This window comes from Hyalella azteca, unplaced genomic scaffold (assembly GCF_000764305.2).
Source record: "Hyalella azteca isolate HAZT.00-mixed unplaced genomic scaffold, Hazt_2.0.2 contig14224, whole genome shotgun sequence".
NCBI lineage: Eukaryota > Metazoa > Arthropoda > Malacostraca > Amphipoda > Hyalellidae > Hyalella > Hyalella azteca.
In genome coordinates this window covers 26,155-45,854 of record NW_025944115.1, presented here as the reverse complement: position 1 = coordinate 45,854, position 19,700 = coordinate 26,155, and the positions used below count along the sequence as shown (strand labels likewise).

Genomic DNA, 19,700 nt, shown 5'->3' with positions numbered 1-19,700 from the left:
CACAGTCATTCGTGATTTCCGGCCCGTATCGCCGAATTGGTCGCTTAAATTCGCGGTGATTAAGAAATTTTGTCTAAACTTAGGAACAGATTTGAACGAAACTTAATATATAAATACCTAACCTCAGCAACGGTAACGTATAGCTAATGACAATTTTTGTCTATTTTGCCTTCGTATATTTCGTATATTTATAAACGTATATTTCGTTTATATTTCGTTTTTGTCTTCGTTTTGCCTTCGGATATACGGAGAAACGACCGGCATTTCGACCGGTTTTCCCAAGAGCCGTATACGTATAGCCGTATAACTCACAAACGAAGGCTAAATTGAAAAAATTGTCACGAGCTAAACATCACCGTTGCTGAGGTTATGTATTTACATACTAAGTTTCGTTCAAATTTGTTCAGCAGTCCAGAAGAAATTTCTTGATTACTGCGAATTCATGCACTTTTTGCTGTTTAAATCACGAATGAAGGTGAAGCGGCCAAAATCGAAAAAATTTTCGCGAGCTAAGCATCGCCATTCGGTAGTTAGGTATGTTTAATCAAAATTTCGTTCGAATCTGTTCAGCAGTTAGGAATAAATTCCTTGATCACTGCGAATTTCGGCCTGTACCGCCATATAACCAACGAATGAAGGCTAAATTCCAAAAATTTTCATCACCGTTAGGTCCTATTGAATGCGTTTAAAAGGTTTCATCGAGTTAAGTTCATTAGTATGGGATATATTCTTTGATTATTGAATTTCTTTTTAAATTGGGGCGTGAGACCGGCCGCGACGTAGTATAGAGTCACGTGCTGCACGTGTTGTGTACAAATCGTCAAACAAACGTTCGAACTTCGAACTGCCGCCCCCCACCTGCCCCTTTCTTCCTCGCCGCCCCCCTTCCAGATCATTCCACATTCCCAGGGGGACGGTACCGCCCACTTTGGGAACACTGCTCGTGACGGTTCCAAAAAGTTTCCTTTTCATCAAAAATCAAATAACGTAATATAAATAAGGTACAATCATTCGTATTACGGCATATCGCTTCTGATTAGTTATCTTTTAAATTTGTGCTTATACGTAGTTAGATTTAAGGTAGTTATAAACTGAATATTCAGAGTACAAGTGTGGAGAATGCAACAAGACACTGCAAGGCACCATGTGCATCATAAGCGTCATGTACGTTTTAGCGTCTCAGTCCGCTGGCGAGTTCGGGGAAACGTAGGTAGTTAGGTACCGTACGCTATCGGCAGTCAACCGATAATACGTAGTCACTTTCGTTTCTGTTGGGCTTCTCTGTGGAAACTACAATTGTTGACATTTCTTTTGGGTTGGATTTACATTTCTTTTACAACGGATTTCTTTTCTCTGTTTTCTATGAGGCTATCAGCTTTCCTTAGCAGCAACTCCGTTAATTAAAAAACGAGTTATATATCATTATTTATTACTTATATTTAGTATTTTCTTCGAATTCAGTGATTTTCATTGAACTTCATGCCAATTATTTGGGGATCATTAATTCATGTTATAAGTTTATTCCTCAAAATTTTAGGGATCTGGTTAATATATTAACAAGATCCTTGGAAGCATGCGAGAGGATTGTAGAGATTAGGTTTTATGAGGTTGTCGAAAACTCAAAATCCAGAATCCAGATTAACTTTTATCAGTCGCGCGTCGGACGCGAGCCAAGGTGGACTGTCTGTGCGCACCGCTCCCTGACACAGTTCTCTGGAAGTCAGGAAAACGTCTGAAAAGCTTTTATTCTTTCCGGCACAAATATTTGAATTACAGCGCCAATGATACATCCGTTATAGAGCTTATAGAAGAATAATTTGCCTCTGCCCTTTTATTTGTAACGATATTTATGCTCTTCAAGACTGGCTTACCGAACCGTCATTAGCTCTAGCGGCTAAGCCCGAACGTTTGGTACCTACCTAGTATCTTTGGAATCGTTCCACCGTGATTAGGCTACCAAAGTTTCTAATTTTTGCTATTATGGTTCATAACTTATTTTAATTTGTATCTTATTGTGTTTGAATAAGGGCGTGAGCATTCGTAGATAATCAGTTTTCAATTATTCTATGAGAGATCATGTTTTTCTTATTTAGTACCACGTATGGCGCTGTTGTTTGTGAAGCCAGGTGAGTGATTCCTTCCTATGATGTGAAAAAATAATTAGTTACCAAATTCTATCGTTTCAACTAGTCAAGACCCCTAATTATTATATCGTTAAAAAATGCGTGTAAGAAATTTTGTAATTTTTCACCCTCTTCTTATAGTGGGTAGGTGCGTAACAAACGTGCTTATTAGTTCAGTTTTGTATGAAATTCTGTCTGTGATGCCGGGATCGCCGGCTCGACAAGAGCAGCTCAGCTTCAATCTTGCGTATCGATTCGCACTGCGCACGTGGCGCAACTCGGGCGTCAGCTCTGTGACTTTCAACACTTTTTATATATGCTGACAACTTCTTGTCGCATGAGAACGCTCCTTGGTGTCGTTTCTATCTTCATGAATCTTTATGACATCACAATAGTAGAATACAATTGCGAATTGTCGTAGTTCGCTTCAATTCGATGAGGCAAAGCGTCGTCTACTGAAATGATCGTCTTCAGAATTATATTGATTTTAAACTTACAAGCTCGCGTAAGGTAGCCTACTCGTCGATTTCAGTCGATTCCTGAGTGTGATTCCGGTTTTTCGAGTTTCGATTCGGAGTATGACTTATCGAGTTCCATTGCATTTTTGATCACGGATGATTGATCTGTTTATTTTTTTTTACAGAATTGGCGTGGAGCCGTTGGCTGAGTGCCTGCGACCATCCGGTAAGTTGATCATTGTGACAAAATACCAAAAATGTTGTAACCTTAATTACTTTCGATGATCCATATTTTTGTCCTCAAATATTTTGTCGAAAACTAATAAGAATAAAGAAGTATAAATTACATGTGGGGTAAACCAGTATATTCTGACATCGTTGGTACCTAATTCTGACACTTCTCAATTTTTTTCCTTTATATTAAGCTGTGTCTTAGTTCCACGCAGTCGTTGATGGTTGAAATAGTGACTTCATTAGTTCATACTATTGCACGCCATACTACTGCCAAAACACTAGGTCTGGGCCGTCTGGCGGGAAAATGTTAAGATCCAAAGAGAGACAGTGTGCGTCACCCAGCGAGAAGTTGCCGAGAACATCGAAAATTTTGTCAAAGCTGATAGTTGACCTTGCTCTACCAAATAGTGATAAACTGTTTGTGTAGAAAGAATATTATGGTTTGAGACTTTCAAATAAGTCTGTGAATATATTAGGAATCCTTTAAGTATACTTGTATTTGCTGATTTCAAGTTATGTTGTTCAGAGTAGACATGAATTGCTTATCAAACGATTGTGAATCTGTTAAATTTTTATATCTTGAAATTTTACTAATTGCGTGAAACTGTTAAATTTTATGCGTGAAGAATTGCAGTGGACTTGCCATCGTCTTCGCTTACAATTCGAGTTATTTTTCAGTAACGGATCTTGATGTTCGTATAATTATATTTTCTAATCATAATTTCGTATAATTATATTTTGTATTTCATAATTATACTTTGTATAATTATATTTTTTATTTATATAATTATTTTTATATTGTTCGTATAATTACATTTTCTAATTTTATAATTTAATTAAATTCTTCTGTTTTCTATCACCATGACCAACACAGCAGCATCAGCTCCGTCTGACTCGCCCATCACAGCCCCGGCGCCAGCAGCATGCGCAGTCACCGATGCGGCACTAGCAGCCCTAGCGCCTGCTACAGGCGTGCAGAGGCGACGCAAGCACAAGCTACGGCGACGCTCGAATATATCTCTGGTATGCTTCATACTTGCAATAAGGAAAATAATGTTATTTCCATGATATACTCGCAATAAAACCTTGATACACTCGCAATAAGGAAAATAATATATCCATGATACCCGCGTAATAAAGTCTTGATACACTGCTTGATACCTTGATATACACCTTGATGCCTTGATACACTCGCAATAAGGAAAATAATATATCCATGATACCCGCGTAATAAAGTCTTGATACCTTGATTTTCTCCTTGATGCCTTGATACACTCGCAATAAGGAAAATAACATTATTTCCATGATATACTCGCAATAAAACCGTAATACACTCTTTAAGTTTAATACCTTTATATACTCCTTGATGCCTTGATACTCTCGCAATAAGGATAAAAATATTATTTCTATTATATGCTGGCAATAAAACCTTGATACACTCTTTACTACCTTGATATACTACTTGATGCCTTGATACACTCGCAATAAGGAAAATGATGAATAGAATCCCGAGCCTTATTTTATTCACAAATATATGATATAAAATTATGTTTCGTTATATCAAATGAAGGAATGGGTAACCTCTATTGCACTGCAGAATATTTATTTAGGAAAAAAATGATATGACGTCAGCAAGAACGCCTAATTTGTCCCATAAACAGCCTTATAGTGTACATTAGCTAACTGAATGCATTTTTAGCGAATATATATGATGTGAATAGTTATTTGGCTTCAAATTAAACTTTCTAACCTCGGCATATTCATATGTTTTCATCACATCACGGTATAAAACGTGGTACGTACGACTATATTCACGTATACTGAACGCTCTATTGAACATCTTAGTTTTCTCCATGAACGTCGTCTATTTCTAAGCCCTCATAATTTTACTTCTTCGTGAACCCTTATTTCTAAGCCCTCATAATTTTACTTCTTCGTGAACATTTATTTCTAAGCCCTCATAATTTTACTTCTTCGTGAACGTCGTCTATTTCTAAGCCCTCATAATTTTACTTCTTCTTGAACGCTTATTTCTAAGCACTCGTAATTTTGCAGCACACGCGTGGCTCAGACTCAGGATCAGACAAGGCAGGCGCGGGCAACCACCGCATGAGTGTCTCAGCGTCCGACTGCGGTGCCTCCGTCGCGTGCTTGCTGCGCGGTATCGTCAAAAGCTCTTCTTTCGCTGGTGAGTGATAATGCTCCTCCTGAGAGAAATAGTGTTCATCATTATTCTTATAATTTAACGGTTTTTGAAATTTATGCGTTGAAAGCTCAAGCTGGAATTGTTTAGGATCATTATTCTTATAAGTTAACAATTTTTGAAATTGATGCGTTGAAAGCTTGAGCAGGAATTGTTTAGATAGTTATCTGGTGAAATGAGAGAATTTGATTTTTTATAGAAATTCTTAACCGGTGAAATATTCTCTGTGGGTTTAAAATTTTTAGTCTCCATATTCGCAGTAAAATGAAATAACCGCAGTAAAAAATACTTTCGTTTAGCCTTGAATTTGTGTATTTATCGAAAAAATAATTTGTGTAGCACTACACCCCCAATCTATACTTGATTACATTGTGTTTTATTTATTTAAAAATAATTTGGGTAGCATCCTAATCTATACCTGATTACATTGTGTTTAATGCCTTTTTGACTCATTACAGGGCACCCTCTAACGATGCCTGAGCTGCCAGTCTCCCCAACAGCTACTCTAACTTGTCTACCTGACCACGGCTTCGTGTGCTGTCCCTCAGATGTAACAGGAACTCAACGCCTAGATAAAGTGCCAAAATCCGTCCTAGCTAACGCCAAAACAAGCTGCCTTCTCCGCACCAGTGACGTGAACGTCCCCTTGCGTCCGCTCAGCTATACCTTACCTTTAACTGTATTGTCTTCCTCTAGTGATCAATCTGATAAATCTCTCCCTGGCAGCCCTCTGAATAGTTCACTCAAAGATACCTATGGACAACATTCTGGCCACGGACATACTGGGTTCTCTTCCAAAGTGTCCTGTGACGCCGACCTTGCCGCTAACCAAGAAGATTTGAGTTCGCATTCAGAGCAAGCGTGGGACCCATTCCTGGAGAACAAGTATTTGAGCGAAAATTATTCTGAAGACTTGGATACTGAAGCTGCCAAAAAATTCCTGGATTTCGGTGATGATTATAGAAGATATATTGACTCAGATGGTGGATCTTCATTTTTCGGCGTGCCAAAACTCCGCAATATTAACAAGAGAGGATACGATCAAACTGGCTGTGCAAGTGAACGTAGTCTGCCAAGCAGTCGCATTACAGATTCCCTCGACATCGATGACACAAATGAGCCCATTGTAAAGCAACGCGACGAAATCCCTTCAAAATCCCCCGAGAAATTCCAGAAAAGAGGATGTGAGCAAATTCCAGAGGACGTGAACGTGTCGGACGGAGTGTCGCAGTCGGACCAGGCCAGGTCACAATGCAGTCAGGTTTCAGAAAAACGTAGCAAAACCAACGATAAGTTAGAGTGCGGTAACAGTGATCGCAGCAACAGATCAGCTCGCAGGAACCGTGAAGCTGCAAGAGAGGAGCTGGACTCTGATTCAGACATCGAGGACGTCGTAAATCTCATCAAGGAAAGCCGCTCGCATCTCGTGGTCGCTGAAAACGTCCTCAGCAAACACTCCGATGAAGAGGCCTCTGTCCATCTTATGGACTATGTGAGTCCCTTGGCATGCTTGACATTATTATTATTATTAAATATTATGAGATTATAATGAAATAGTAACATTTAATTATTATGTTCATAGTGAATTTCGTGTTCCTTTCCCATATTATTGTAAATTAAGTACTTCAGGGTAGCACTAATAAATAAATCGAACAAGCCCCAAATCTGTGTTTATAATTATTCAAGAAGGAATAAAAAGAGGCTGTATCATTGAACTAAGAATTGGAAGGGGTTTTATGATGTGGTGAGTTGATGAGATGGTTAATGTCCCTGGCAGGGCGAGGTTCTGTCACTTTGCTCTACCAACTTGACTGCCTTGCCTGACCTGCTGGCGCCTCTACAGCGCAGCGGCCGCGTGCAGCACCACATCAGCGCTCTGAACGGTCAGTATGCTTACACAGCTTAACTTCTGTTACTGCTGACTTCCTGAGTACTGTTTTAAATCCCCTATTTCATCTACAAACAAGTCGTAACATCTATACCTCTTACTGTTGGGTTCCTGAGTACCGTTTTAAATTCTTTATTTTATTTATAAACAAGTTTTAATTGCAGTACTTCTTACTGCTGAGTTCGTAAGTACCGTTTCAAATTCTTTATTTTATGTTTTAAGTTTTAACCTCTATCTATACCTCATTACCTTTTACTGTTGGGTTCCTGAGTACCGTTTTGAATCTCTATTTTATGCACGAACAAGTCTTAACTTCAATACCTCTTACTTCTGAGTTCGTAAGTACAGTTTTAAATTCTCTATTTTATGTACAAACTAGTCTTAACTTCTACACCTCTTACTGTTTTTATTTCTTCATTTTTTTTTTATTCTTGAGGGGTTGCCTCTCAATATCCAATTCTTGCCCGTTATTCCTTGTTGCTCACCTGCTGTTACCTGCCTAAAGTAACTATCGTTATAAGCCTTGAAATGATAGATTGCATTTTAGATAGTACAACTTATAAGTGTATTCTACGATATTTTTGTACCTATTCTTTGGCTGACCTGTATGGGATAATAATAAAATAATAAATAATAATAATGACTCTTAGACGGGATAATACTTTTAAATAATTCTTCACTTACGATTGAATATACAGTTCTGCTATCTGCTATCAGATATTAAGAATGTCTTGAAGGAAAGGTTTTCATGAAATTGACTAATAGATAATTAAAAATATTTTTAAAAACTATTAAATAAGGCTTTCAAACTATGCCCAGCGGCGAGGTTCATTAAAAGTTAAACTGGTCGATTACAGGAAGATAATCTCTATCACAAGTAAAAACTAGATCATGTGAGACAGTGATACTATGTCGACCTCTGTTGTCCAATGTTTTGTCAACGCTGCTTGCTTATTCAAAGCGCTTATAAAATGGTTAGTGACGTTTAGTGACATTATCCTAATTTTTTTCATATAGTTGATAAGTGTAGCATTTTCAGTTTTCTGTAGCTCACTTATATATATTAATATATATAATGCATTTTTAAATATTTGTGGGACGTTTAGTGATATTATTGTCAATTTTTCGTGGAATTCACGCATGTAGCATTTTTTTCGTGTGGCTTACGCAATCAGTGAGCCGTTTACTCAAGCAAGGCGTTGCTCACGTAACATGCATGCTGTGTTGGCATCTGCCCGCGCATGCCTCCGCTGGGTTCGTTGAGAAGGATTATATGTTTGTGGTCGAATTAATACGTGCAGTAATTCATACATAGTAGCTCGCATTGCAGTCCTTGATTTATCCTATCCATAGTATTAATATCTAGTAATTGTATTACTGAGATTCCACAATTCCAAGAACAACATTTCTGAAATGGGTGATTGAAAATTAGATCATCTACAGAAATTAATTAGGTTTTTCTTGCAAATAGATTCATAGCTGGAGCTTTCCATGTATACAGTAGTGCATTTTCGGTGGGCTCGGAGTTTATTTCTTACCGTTTACTTGCTTTGAGCAAATTCTCAGCCCCGCTCTCCACCAATTATTTAACGTAGAATGTGGAAGCTTATTCTCACAGAATAAACTCATAGAATTCTCCGTCGACCTTTCTGCCAAACAATTTTTTCTGCTTGCATGACTGTTTTTTTGTTGCACGATGGAGAACTCAAGAGTTGCACTGTATTGCAGTGTCTCAAATGCTGCGTTTAACTTAAATGATTTCATTTTGTCCAGTATTTAAAAATTTAATAATGCATGCAAGAGATTTAATGGCTGCATTTCCTGGTGATATCTAGCAGCTTAGGCATTCAAAGCCGGAGCAAGTGTACGTGTTGTTGATAACTACTGTTGAACGCGCTACAACAGTTGCCACTGCGGACCATATACTCTGCACCCTCAGCGTACTCTTGAGCCTAAGCAGTTTGTACACTCTGTCGTACTCCTTCATTAACGAAATGTACCAACAGGGTACTATTTTCTCCTCACGCTACCCCAACCCTCTTCTGTTGTGAGCTTGGCCTGATGCTGCAACTCGCGGCTATCAATGTTTAGTTGCAGTTGGCAACTTGGCAGTAGTTTGTGATGACTCAGTGTGCGTTGAATCGCCAAAGAGGTAGGACGTGGAGAGGCGTTCGGCTTCTCTCAAAAACTCTCCGCGTGTCGCGTACTAATTGGTGCTTTTTAGTGTATTGACTGAATATGTATTGAATTTTTAGTTTTCTTGTTCATAAACAAGTTTGTAGCAACAGTCCAAAGAATGATGCATTGATTAGCGGGATCACACACACACATATATATATGTAAGATTCAGTCAGATATTTTACATATATACTCATACAGTGTGTAAGACATTACCTGATTACTTTGCAAAATTGAAAATTTTTCTTCAAAAGGCTCAAAAACGGCAGATTTGCGTTTAACTTTATCATTTATTACAAATTTACAATTGACTCGAGGCCAAATAGACTACATAGTCAGAATCGTTATCATCCTAATCGTTATCAGTGCCTCCGTTTCTATCATCTACATCAGCCTTGTCATTAGTTGCATGTCTTCGCGATATCGGTAGAGATATGCGTATGCTTGGTCGTGCATGTTGCAAAACGACGGAGAGGTCCGCTCGGCTGTTTATAGACGTTGTGTGGGTCTGCCTTAGGTTAGGTTAGGTGCCAAAAGCAGCGCGCACCCCATGCCATGATCCGTTTCAGCTCCCTACTGCTACTCTTTACTGCTCATTAATCGGCGGTTCTCGTCGTTTGTGTGACATTCTCAGTCCGGTATCATTCGGCCAAATTCTCAGTCCGGTATCATTTGTTGGTCCTGTCAACTCAGTGCGTGTCTCGACGTCGTCGCTTAGTAATATTCAACAGCGTGGTAGCGTTGAAATATACAAGCAGTTCATGTGCTGAACTTCTAAATGAAAAGTTCAATGAACTGCGCTCGATGTCTTTTAGGACTAGCCTGCATAAAACTCTTGACATTTGAGACAGTTCACTCACATTTATTAAAATTTGAACTTTTTAGGCATAATTTCTTCCTAATCATTATTCGTATTCGTGCAGATAGTTCAATTCATTTCGATTGTGTACTGTTCAATCTGTTTTGTGTTATCCGTTCAGCTATATTGTTTCTAAATATCATTGTTTATGAAATCACAAAAAGCTTGAAATGTCGCAATATTCAGAGTGTCTAAATGATTTTGAAAGTCGAAATTATGTGTACGACAATATTAAGCTGACTGGTTTCGATGTGCGCGGAATCAAATTTAATGTTGGCAACTTTGTAGCTCATGATTCCGGAAAGTTGCAAGACATGGAACAAATTGATGCTAATAGTGCGCTGGATTCCGCACCGACTCTGCGGATGAGCAGCAGCACTTTGAAGGAAATCCAGTCAATCAACAGAAATGCAGATCCTGATAAAAAATTACTCGAGGCTTCGAGCAACGCGGACCAATCATACGATGCCGATGCTAGTGTTAAATGCCAGGTTGATGATGCCTCCAAGTGCACCAATGATGAGGACATGAACCCCATTTCGATTTCTGTTTTTGATACCCCGACTCTCAGTCATGAAGGCTCCTCGCTTAACGACGACCCTTCCAGAAGATATTCTGCTTTATTGTTGTCTGATTTACAACCGGACGCGACCTCTTCGTCTGTTGAGGAAAACCGTGGCGTTAACGCTGAGTCTGGCAAAACGTCTGAAGTTGAACATAAAACAGAATCGTTTTGGGAAACGGAACTCATTCATGAAGATCTTCAGGAGTCGTTTATTCATAAAGATTCACACAATGCCTCTGTTGTTAGCACTCACGCTTCTCCACTCATCACTAATGAGTACCCTACTGAATTATGCCACCCTTCGACAATTTCGACCACACACGAGTTGGCCGAGGTTCATGAAATGTGCCCTAGCATTGATCAAGAAGAGTCAAAAGAATCCGAGTGCTCGAATACTCCCGTACCAATTACTGACACGTCTGCCTCATCAGAGTATAAAGAACTACCTTTGTTGACTGAAAAAACTTCTGTGACTGCAGGATATCCTGTAAACGAATCATGCGTTGAAACTCTGAAGAAAATTACATGTGAATCAGCTTCTGCTTCATTGAAAGATTTCTATGACAAAGAGTGTCTTGAATTCAGAGATTCTCAGAATGCATCCAGGACATCAAATAGTTTCGCGTCTAGCGCTGAAGCTGGAATCCTCATTCCGAAAGCCTTTTCATCGTTCGTCGATGACTCTTCCCTACTGGCTCCATGCCTCAACGATAGCTTGGGCATAACATCCACCAGTCATGTTTCTCACAAAAATATTGATGTCACTCTTAACGACCATAATGATATAGTGGGTAAAAATACGACAGCAAATTCAGAAAGCTTGATTTTTGATCAAATCTGCCCATCTTCAAAGCCTGATACTGGGCCACACGACATTAATGAAAATCCCAGCACCGTGGACACAGGTGCAGAAACTACCATCACTGTACAAGGCGAATCTAAGGTTGCAAATATTAATGATAAAGAAAATATAATCCTGGAAAGATTGAGTAATGTTGACCCTATACAGGATCACCCGGGAAACTCTGCGCCATCATCTATTTCCGGAAAAAAGGATGGGCTGCTTGATCATAAAACTTGTAAAAGTAAGAAAGACGTGAAAAACAGTGGCAATAAACTGAGTGTCAAGATTCCTCCTAATTTTGAGAAAGAAGAGCTCAAGGGAGAACTAAATGGATCTGTGGAAAAGATCAAAACTTCGAAACATAAAAAGAAAGGCAAAAAGAACAAGCTGGACGGCAAAGAAGAATCGATACCCATTGCTTCTGTGTCCCCTGTTGTAGAGCGGCGTCGCCTAATTCGCGGCAGCAAATGGAGGCAAGATGTGACCAAATTTCGTGACACCAAGCCTACAGTTTCACCGGCGTCACTTGTGCTCGCGAACCTTGGGCAATCAGAGTCTCTGGCTGCTGACCTCGGCGAAAAGAGTGACCGGCTTAGCTGTACTCAAAAAGAAGCAAGCAGCTCCGTCGCGTCCGAAGATTCCAAACAATTTGAAGCGGAAAAAACAAACAAACACGCTGAAGGAATTAATGTAAACAATAATGAAAAAGAGCACAGCGAGAAACCTATCACTTCATTACCTGTCACTACTGAAACGGGACGTCAGGTTCAGTTGACTTCTAATGTTGAGCAAATTAATGAAATCAGTGAATGGAACTCAGTTCAAGCGGCTGAAACTAATTACGAAGACATTACAACTGCTTATTTTCTCGCTCAATTGGAAAGGTCTTTGAGACCTTTTCCCCTTAGCAGAACTCAAACTCACATTGTCATCAGAGATAAATTGGCGAATCAAGATGCCTGTTGTTCAGAAGAAATACCTCATAAATTGAGTAACCTCTTTGGTGAGGAAAGCGCACTTGTTCCGCCCGGCGTTTGTAACTATAATGTCATCATCAAAGTGAGTGAAACAGCTGAGAAAGAACATCCAGAAACCGAATATTTGAGTAGCAATAGTGAATCTAATGGCCAAGACAGCGTTCGGAGTTGCTTAATTCTACCTGAAATTCTTGGTAGAAACTCTGATGTCGTGTTCGGGGATTTTGATTCTCAAGAAAGGGAGGATCTGAGATCGTCACAGGAAGTTGAAAATGATATCAGAGATGGCAATAATGCATGTATTGAAATTGGTGCTAAAGTGTCCCAAATTGATATTGTTACCGATGCCGGCAATTTGTGTGTGAATTCTGAAAACGTTCCTGATCCAAGCAATAAAATTAATTCAGTAAATAATGAGTCTAGCATTGAATTGAACAAGGCTCAATATTCTTGTGCCACATTCAGTGTAGACAAAGACTCCAGTGCTGAATTGGATAAAACTCGGGATTCCCTCGACAGCAATGAAGATTATTCTCTTTACATCATCGACCGTCACGACAATGGGCCAAATTCAAATGACTCATCTGAGAGTGTCAAAGTTTTGAATTTACCGAGTGATGAATTCGTTAAAGGCCACGACTTGGAACTATCGGAAGACTCTACAGATCAGTCTTGTGGCGATAATAATCCTGCAACAATCAGTTCGACAGAATTTGATGAGCGACATCTTCCTAACCTTTCAGATTCTCATTCATTATCCCTGAATTTATCTAAAAATGTCTTGGATCCTTCCCATGTACAAGCGTCGAATATTTCTATGAGTTCTGAGGGGTCACATGGTTCAAGTATTCTCATGTATGACGAAGATTGTCACTGCGCGCAGTTGAACATAGTTCTTGCGAGCCATGCTCTTACCACTGGTAGTTCTTCAAATGAAAGTGATGACATCCAGGTTCCAGTACTATTTGAAACTGTCGCCCCATCTACTTCAAACCCACCAAGTGCTACCGTTACTCCTCCAAACTCACCTGTCCCTGCCATTGTTTCCCGTCCAACGTCATCTGCATCTTCTGCACGACAAGGATCTGGTGAAGAAGGTTCTTGTTCGGCATCCCGAGAAAACTCTTTATCTCCGAGCCAAGTTCAATCAACCTCGGTTCGAGGAACTAAGCCTCAAAATTTTGATATTTCAGAGTTCCCTACATTGGTGAACGCAAAAGTGCGTGGCGATCAAAATGTTCTTGATAGATTATCTTCCAGCGCTCTGTCTTCTCCTGCTGTTCGAAAAATGACTCGAAAGAAAGTTAGTAAGAAGAGAATTGAGAAGCGTCTTCAGCGAAATATGACTGAGTTCTTAGGAAATACTTCATCGACAATACCGTCCAAAGGGTCTACAAGTAACAAATCTGAAATGGGATTTTCAGATTCTGAAGAGGCAACCATAGCCACCGACTCTACCATTAAAAATACAAGTTACAACGCTGAACAATCGGAATCAAAAACTCCCGAAAACATATTGGTCTCTTCTAATTTAATTAATCCAAATCCCGATGAAAGTTCTGTTATTTCGAATGGTGAGTGCCTTTCGGAATTGTTCTGGTTTTCGATTCATTTTTCGACTGTATCTGTTATTAGACTCATAATTTAAGTTATGAACGCTCTGACTGTTACTGAAAGAATGAAAATAGAGCTTGAAGTATTTTTTTCAAAATCGTGTGTGCATTTGTGCTTGCATTGAAAGTTTCAATGACGCGGTAATATCAATACCTCAATTTGACTGTTGATGAAGTTCTAAATGCTCGCAAGAAAATAACGATCGTTTAAGACAAATTTGCTCTAATCAATCCTGTATAGTGGCGTTAGTATACTCAGAATACTATCAAAATACTAATATTTTCTAGTCCCTGCACGACTTCCCCACTCGAGACAACACTGGACATTTTGGTTCACCTAACCTCACGAAATAATGACAATGTTATTCAAATCCATGTTATTTCCAGGTCTGATCCAGAGATGGGAGTCAGTACAGCAGCGCGCGTCAGCCCGGCAGCAGCAGTCTCAGCAGCTGCATGCTCTGCACACGACCATCAAGCAGCTGCACATGAAACTGGACGCCCTACAGCAGCACTACACTGAGTCGGGTCATGGAGCCTTGTCAGATGGATGTCATTCCGCGTCAGCGGTCAGTGTTCCGTCTTCGGAGTCCGGCGCGAGCGCCGCCGATGATGCGTCACTTGGCACGAGGTCCGCCTCTACTTCTTCCCTCCTCAGCAAAGCCACCGCAGACGTGCACAGTTTACAGCAGCTCCGTGATCGCCTCGCTATAGCACAGGTGAGTTAGTCGTTTCTCTCTCGTCAGACATCTACTCTTCTTAGATGTGGATCGAGTTTGTGAACTAGTTAAGTTCTAATTATGATTTTGTACATTTTGCCAAATAACTCGATCCGCTAATTCTGTTGAAGTTTCATGATCGCTGGCATGCGTCGAAATTCTGTCATTGCATTTCGTACATTGTGCAGGCGCGTCAAGACCGACTGTCAGAGATTCAGGATGAGTTGAGTCAGCTTAGCCTCAACGTTCACCGTCACACGGTCGATAATTCGCACCAGTTGCCGATGTTGCAATATCCTCGCTATAGCACAGGTGAGTTAGTCGTTTCTCTCTCGTCAGACATCTACTCTTCTTAGATGTGGATCGAGTTTGTGAACTAGTTAAGTTCTAGTTATGGTTTTGTACATTTTGCCTAATATCTCGATCCGCTAATTCTGTTGAAATTTCATGTTCGCTCGAAAGCGTCGAAATTCTGTCATTACATTTCGTTGAGAAATTTCTAAGAACTGTCCTGTTATATCGTTAAATTTGTACGGACTATAAACGGTAAGTTAGATGGCTGCGGTGCATATAAAATTTTAGTTCTGATCTAAGGACGATATTTAATTTTTTAAGTTATTCAAACAATATGGGAAGGCACGACAACAAATATTGCTAAAAATGAGACTGGTAAAATTTTATTTCTGGTACCGGTACACAGTTAAAAAATTGAACTTTATTCTATGTACAAAATAAAGCTGTTATCAATTAATTGAAGCGACCGATTTCCGACGTTATAAGGGCAAGGAAAACGTATAGAACACTTTAATTTTAAATGCGAAAAATTATTACCGATTGGGACGGATGAAACAACATATCGGTATATATACTGTATGTACATTAATTATGCTGACTTTTTAAATAATATCTAAAATGAAGGCATTATTTGACTTTTGCTATATTAATATTGATTCTACGTGTTTTTTACTGTTTCGCCTTTTCTTTGTGATGAGTTGTCTGAAGAATTATTTGATATTGTATTGTCCGATGTAATTCCATGTTTGAATGATTATCATTCAGATGGGAAATGCGATTGCAATAGCCGCTTTTTATAGAACCATAACAAAAGTTAAGTAATAAATAATCGTTGCTGTTTATCCAGCAAGCAGCGATTTTCTGCGATGGCTTCACTATACCGTGTATAGTGTGCGGTATAATTAAATAAAAATTTTCGGCAGCAAAGTTTTATTAAACTCCACAATAATTGCCTCGCAGATATCTACTCTACAATGAACTACTAGAATTGAGTGAATGACTTGAATAAATTCAATATTTTTTATGCTTATTCTATACCTTTGTAACAAATTATGTTTTGTTCTTATTAGATTATTGGTTTATATTCTGAATACGTTGTGCAGGCGCGTCAAGACCGATTGTCAGAGATTCAGGATGAGTTGAGTCAGCTTAGCCTCAACGTTCACCGTCACACGGTCGATAATTCGCACCAGTTGCCGATGTTGCAATACCAACTACAGCATCTCTACCAGAAGGCAGATCACCTTGCCATGGAGGCATGGAACAAACAAGCGGACGAGCTCCGTCGGTGCCTGCAGCAGGACGATGCAGCCCTCAGTAGGTTGCAGCATGCCGTGAATGGTGGGCCTGCAGCCCTCAGCAAGCTACAGCTCCAGCATGAGACAGATGGCGACAGGGTTCCTGAGAGCTTCAGTGGCACCGCCAGGGGACTAGCGAAGCTATTTGCTCAAAGCGGGGTTCCTCAAGTGCGTTTACCTTTTCGTTTGGCAGTATTAATTTCCAGGGAAATCGAGAGAATTATTTAGTAATTTACTCTGATGTTCTAAAGTAGTGAATATTTATTTGAGCAACTTTAATGAGTCGTGCTTAACATTGTCCATTCATTTGGGTCAGTTCTCGCCTGTATATTCCTTGCTGTTTCTACCTTCCTGAAATTGATAAAAGGGATGAAATTCAAATAATTTATCTTTTTTATGCAACGATTTTAAAACTTTTGATAAAGTTAGATTAATTGAATTCCTGTCCCTAAATAAGTTGCATCAGTTAGAAGTGCCATCAATATTATCTTAATTAAAGGGCGGCGTTATTAGGCAATTAATTGCCCAAAGATAATTACATTTTTGTGACTTTAATTTAATTCTAATTTATTTGTGATTACGAAACTTGCATGCTAAATTAATTTTCTAGCCTACATAAAATGATTTGTCAGTCTTGAAAATAAAGGCTTTTTTTCATTATTAATATTATTCTGATCTAAAACCTCCACGTCATTGATTTTTCGCCTAATTTAAATTTATGATCAAAAGGGTCTAAGTCCTTTTATAGCATCGTAAGACATATTTTCCATATTTTGTAGGTAAGAACTTGTCATTGACTTGTGACTAATTAAATTTTTATTTTCAGAACGGTGAAAGCGAGACGGGCTCTTCATTATCCCTTTACGGCAGCAACTCTCGTCTGAGCGACTCAGGCACGTCTGGCTACGAGTCTTGCTCTTCTGACGACCTCAGCGAGCGCGAACGGCGTCTCGATGCCCTCAAGCGCCTTGCTGCTGAACTCGAGTCTACCTTGCACCCACACTCTCTGGCATGGACCAACATCAAGAAGGTAACGGCGTGGGGGTCTAGGTAGGCGTGGGGTTAACCAGTTTTAAAGTTGAAAGATGAATAAGTGAACCAGTACCTTCCTGATACCATGATTAAGGAGATATTATATAAATTATATATGTGGTGTGAATCTTCTCTCTTCGAGTGGCAATATCGGTTTAGCTCCTTTTAATGTTATACTATATTCTCCAGCCCAATTCACAATTTTTCCGAGTTAATGTTGGATACGGTATGTAGCAAATCGACTGTAAGGGGTGAAATTATCTATGTGATAGCTGCATTTAGTTGGAAACATGTCCTCCATTCACCCTCTCATAAATAATGCCATTTCAATAGATTGTGGTCAGTTAAATCTTGCTGTCGTTAGTTACAGTCTAAATTTTTACGAGATCTCAGCCTGCATTATGGTGTAGTAATTAACACATGGTATCCGTTGACATATGTGGATTTCTTTTCTTATTAATCTCATAATATTCTATGGTCGTAGACAATTTTCACCGCTGAGAGCGAGCTCAGCAGCCTCCAGAAGAGGTGTCGGGAACTGCTCCTTAAAACTGCTGAACGAGTCGCTCCTTCTTCGGCCAGCGGTGCGCTGTGCTCCCGCTCCAGCAGGTATGTGTTTTTATGAACAATTCTGTTATGTCATTACATTTGTACGAACTATAAACTGTAGACTTTTAAGGCTAACTGGCTGCTGTGCTCATTAAAATTTTGATGCAAACATATGGAAGAAATTTTATTATGTAGAGCTCATAATAGTGAAAATTTTTAGTGTTATTCAACTCGTGCACAATATTGTATTCTGATCCATTTAGGCGCAATCTTGTATTTACTGCTTTTTAATCAAATTTTGTTGCTAAGGGTGCAAATTTAATAGGAAGTAGCCCACTGTAAAGATTTCAGCTTACACACTCATTACCGGTTTTAAACATCCGATTTTCTAGACTTGCATAACGGATATTGTTTTAGATTTTACTCTGAATGTAGTCAGGCTCTATTATTAATAATAATGCTCTCGCATATTTACTGAACGCATATTTACTCGAAAAACGCATATTTACTCGCATTTCTTCTCACAGACGCCGCGGCTCCGGAAACCAGTCGCGCATTTGCAGAGGCAACAGATCGTCGCCGAGCCGCGCATCGAGGCTGGCAACACGCACTCCTAAGAACGGTTGGCTGTGGCGGGTAGTGCGCTTCGCTCTGCCCATCCAGGCAGCTCTGCTCCTACTGCTCTGCGTGTCTTGTCTACTCGAGCCTTCATGCTGTGATACATTCAATAATCTTAACTTGGACTTGGGACCACAAGTGCGCTTTGTTCATGGGTTACCACCTGTCTAAAACAAAGATCGACCAATATTTTGTAATTACCGTTTAGTTGCTGATGTAAAATGTTGATTCATTATTTGTTTACATATCTCGAATCCATAGAGCGTTAAATGTTCACTGATAAATCGTACCCATGTGCTGAGTCGTTTCATTCTTGAAAAAAATCGTATCCATGACTATAAATTAGATTCACATGTTTTTGGCTTACGTTAATTGAATTACAAATATTTTGAGGCTTTTGTTTTTTTACAATTGATTTTCGTGAAAAGCCGTATCAAGTTTCGTGTTTCGTAACCACTTTAAGTTCGAACTGTTAAATTCCGCATGTTGAAAATGTATCTTCGCATGCTCGGTTCTGTTAACCGCCGTATCTTGTCCGTTCGTTGCAGTGAGAAGCCGTTCCATTTGCTCATAGACGTCCCAAGTTCTTGTTAGTCTGGAGCTGCTGACTAAGCCAGCATCTCATGCTTGGTTCAAAATGTGCCTGTGCTGTAGAATATTATTAACTTTAAGGTAATTTTGACTCCGGTTGGAAAACGAGTAAGAAGTGTTTTTTACTTCTAATGTACAATACTCTATTTCTAAGGCTGATATGTCGATACGTGTGGGACATTAAATTGATGTCTATATTATAGAGAAGATAAATCTTGTAGTTGATGAAAGTGGGTTACCAGAGGAATAAATTACTTATAACATTGTTATTGCTTCCTGGAATTTGCCTTCACTTGGTAGGTTCACTAATGTATTTGACTACTGATTCGGGATCGATTGAAATATTGTTGATGTTTGTATGGTGTGAAGTTGTTTGGATGTATATGTATGTGAATAATTTTTGTACTTAGAGACCATGGGTTTGATGAACGAACCTTATAGAAAACTGAATGATGAAACTACTTTTTCTTCAGTGTACAAAACTTGTCGTTCGTTACTGGTCAGATCTCAGTGTACAGAGTAAATGCATAGTGTAAGATCACTTTCTCCTTTGCTCAGTGTGTGAATTCTTGCTACTTAGTCACTTAGTCAGAGTCAAACGAGTATTTTTTTGTTAAAAAGGAATTTTGAGTATGTCATCATGGGTACTTTTACCTA

The 19,700-nt window shown here is 39.3% G+C and overlaps 1 protein-coding gene across 1 annotated transcript; it reads left to right on the top strand.

The window, feature by feature from the left end:
• Window positions 1-1,144: 1,144 nt before the first annotated feature.
• Window positions 1,145-18,623, top strand: LOC108670968. The gene is made up of 11 exons (XM_018158459.1): window positions 1,145-1,206; window positions 2,767-2,807; window positions 3,690-3,838; window positions 4,871-5,003; window positions 5,477-6,510; window positions 6,796-6,901; window positions 14,330-14,661; window positions 16,059-16,421; window positions 17,080-17,283; window positions 17,770-17,894; window positions 18,362-18,623. Exons 1-11 carry the CDS (start codon window positions 1,145-1,147, stop codon window positions 18,621-18,623), a joined length of 2,811 nt encoding a protein of 936 aa, XP_018013948.1.
• Window positions 18,624-19,700: the final 1,077 nt, after the last annotated feature.

Coding starts and splice junctions, on each gene's coding strand:
- LOC108670968 (XM_018158459.1), top strand. CDS start 1,145: ATGTGCATCATAAGCGTCATGTACGTTTTAGCGTCTCAGTCCGCTGGC. Junction 1,207..2,766: donor GCTGGCGAGTTCGGGGAAAC/GTAGGTAGTTAG, acceptor TTTTTTTTACAG/AATTGGCGTGGAGCCGTTGG. Junction 14,662..16,058: donor ATCGCCTCGCTATAGCACAG/GTGAGTTAGTCG, acceptor TACGTTGTGCAG/GCGCGTCAAGACCGATTGTC.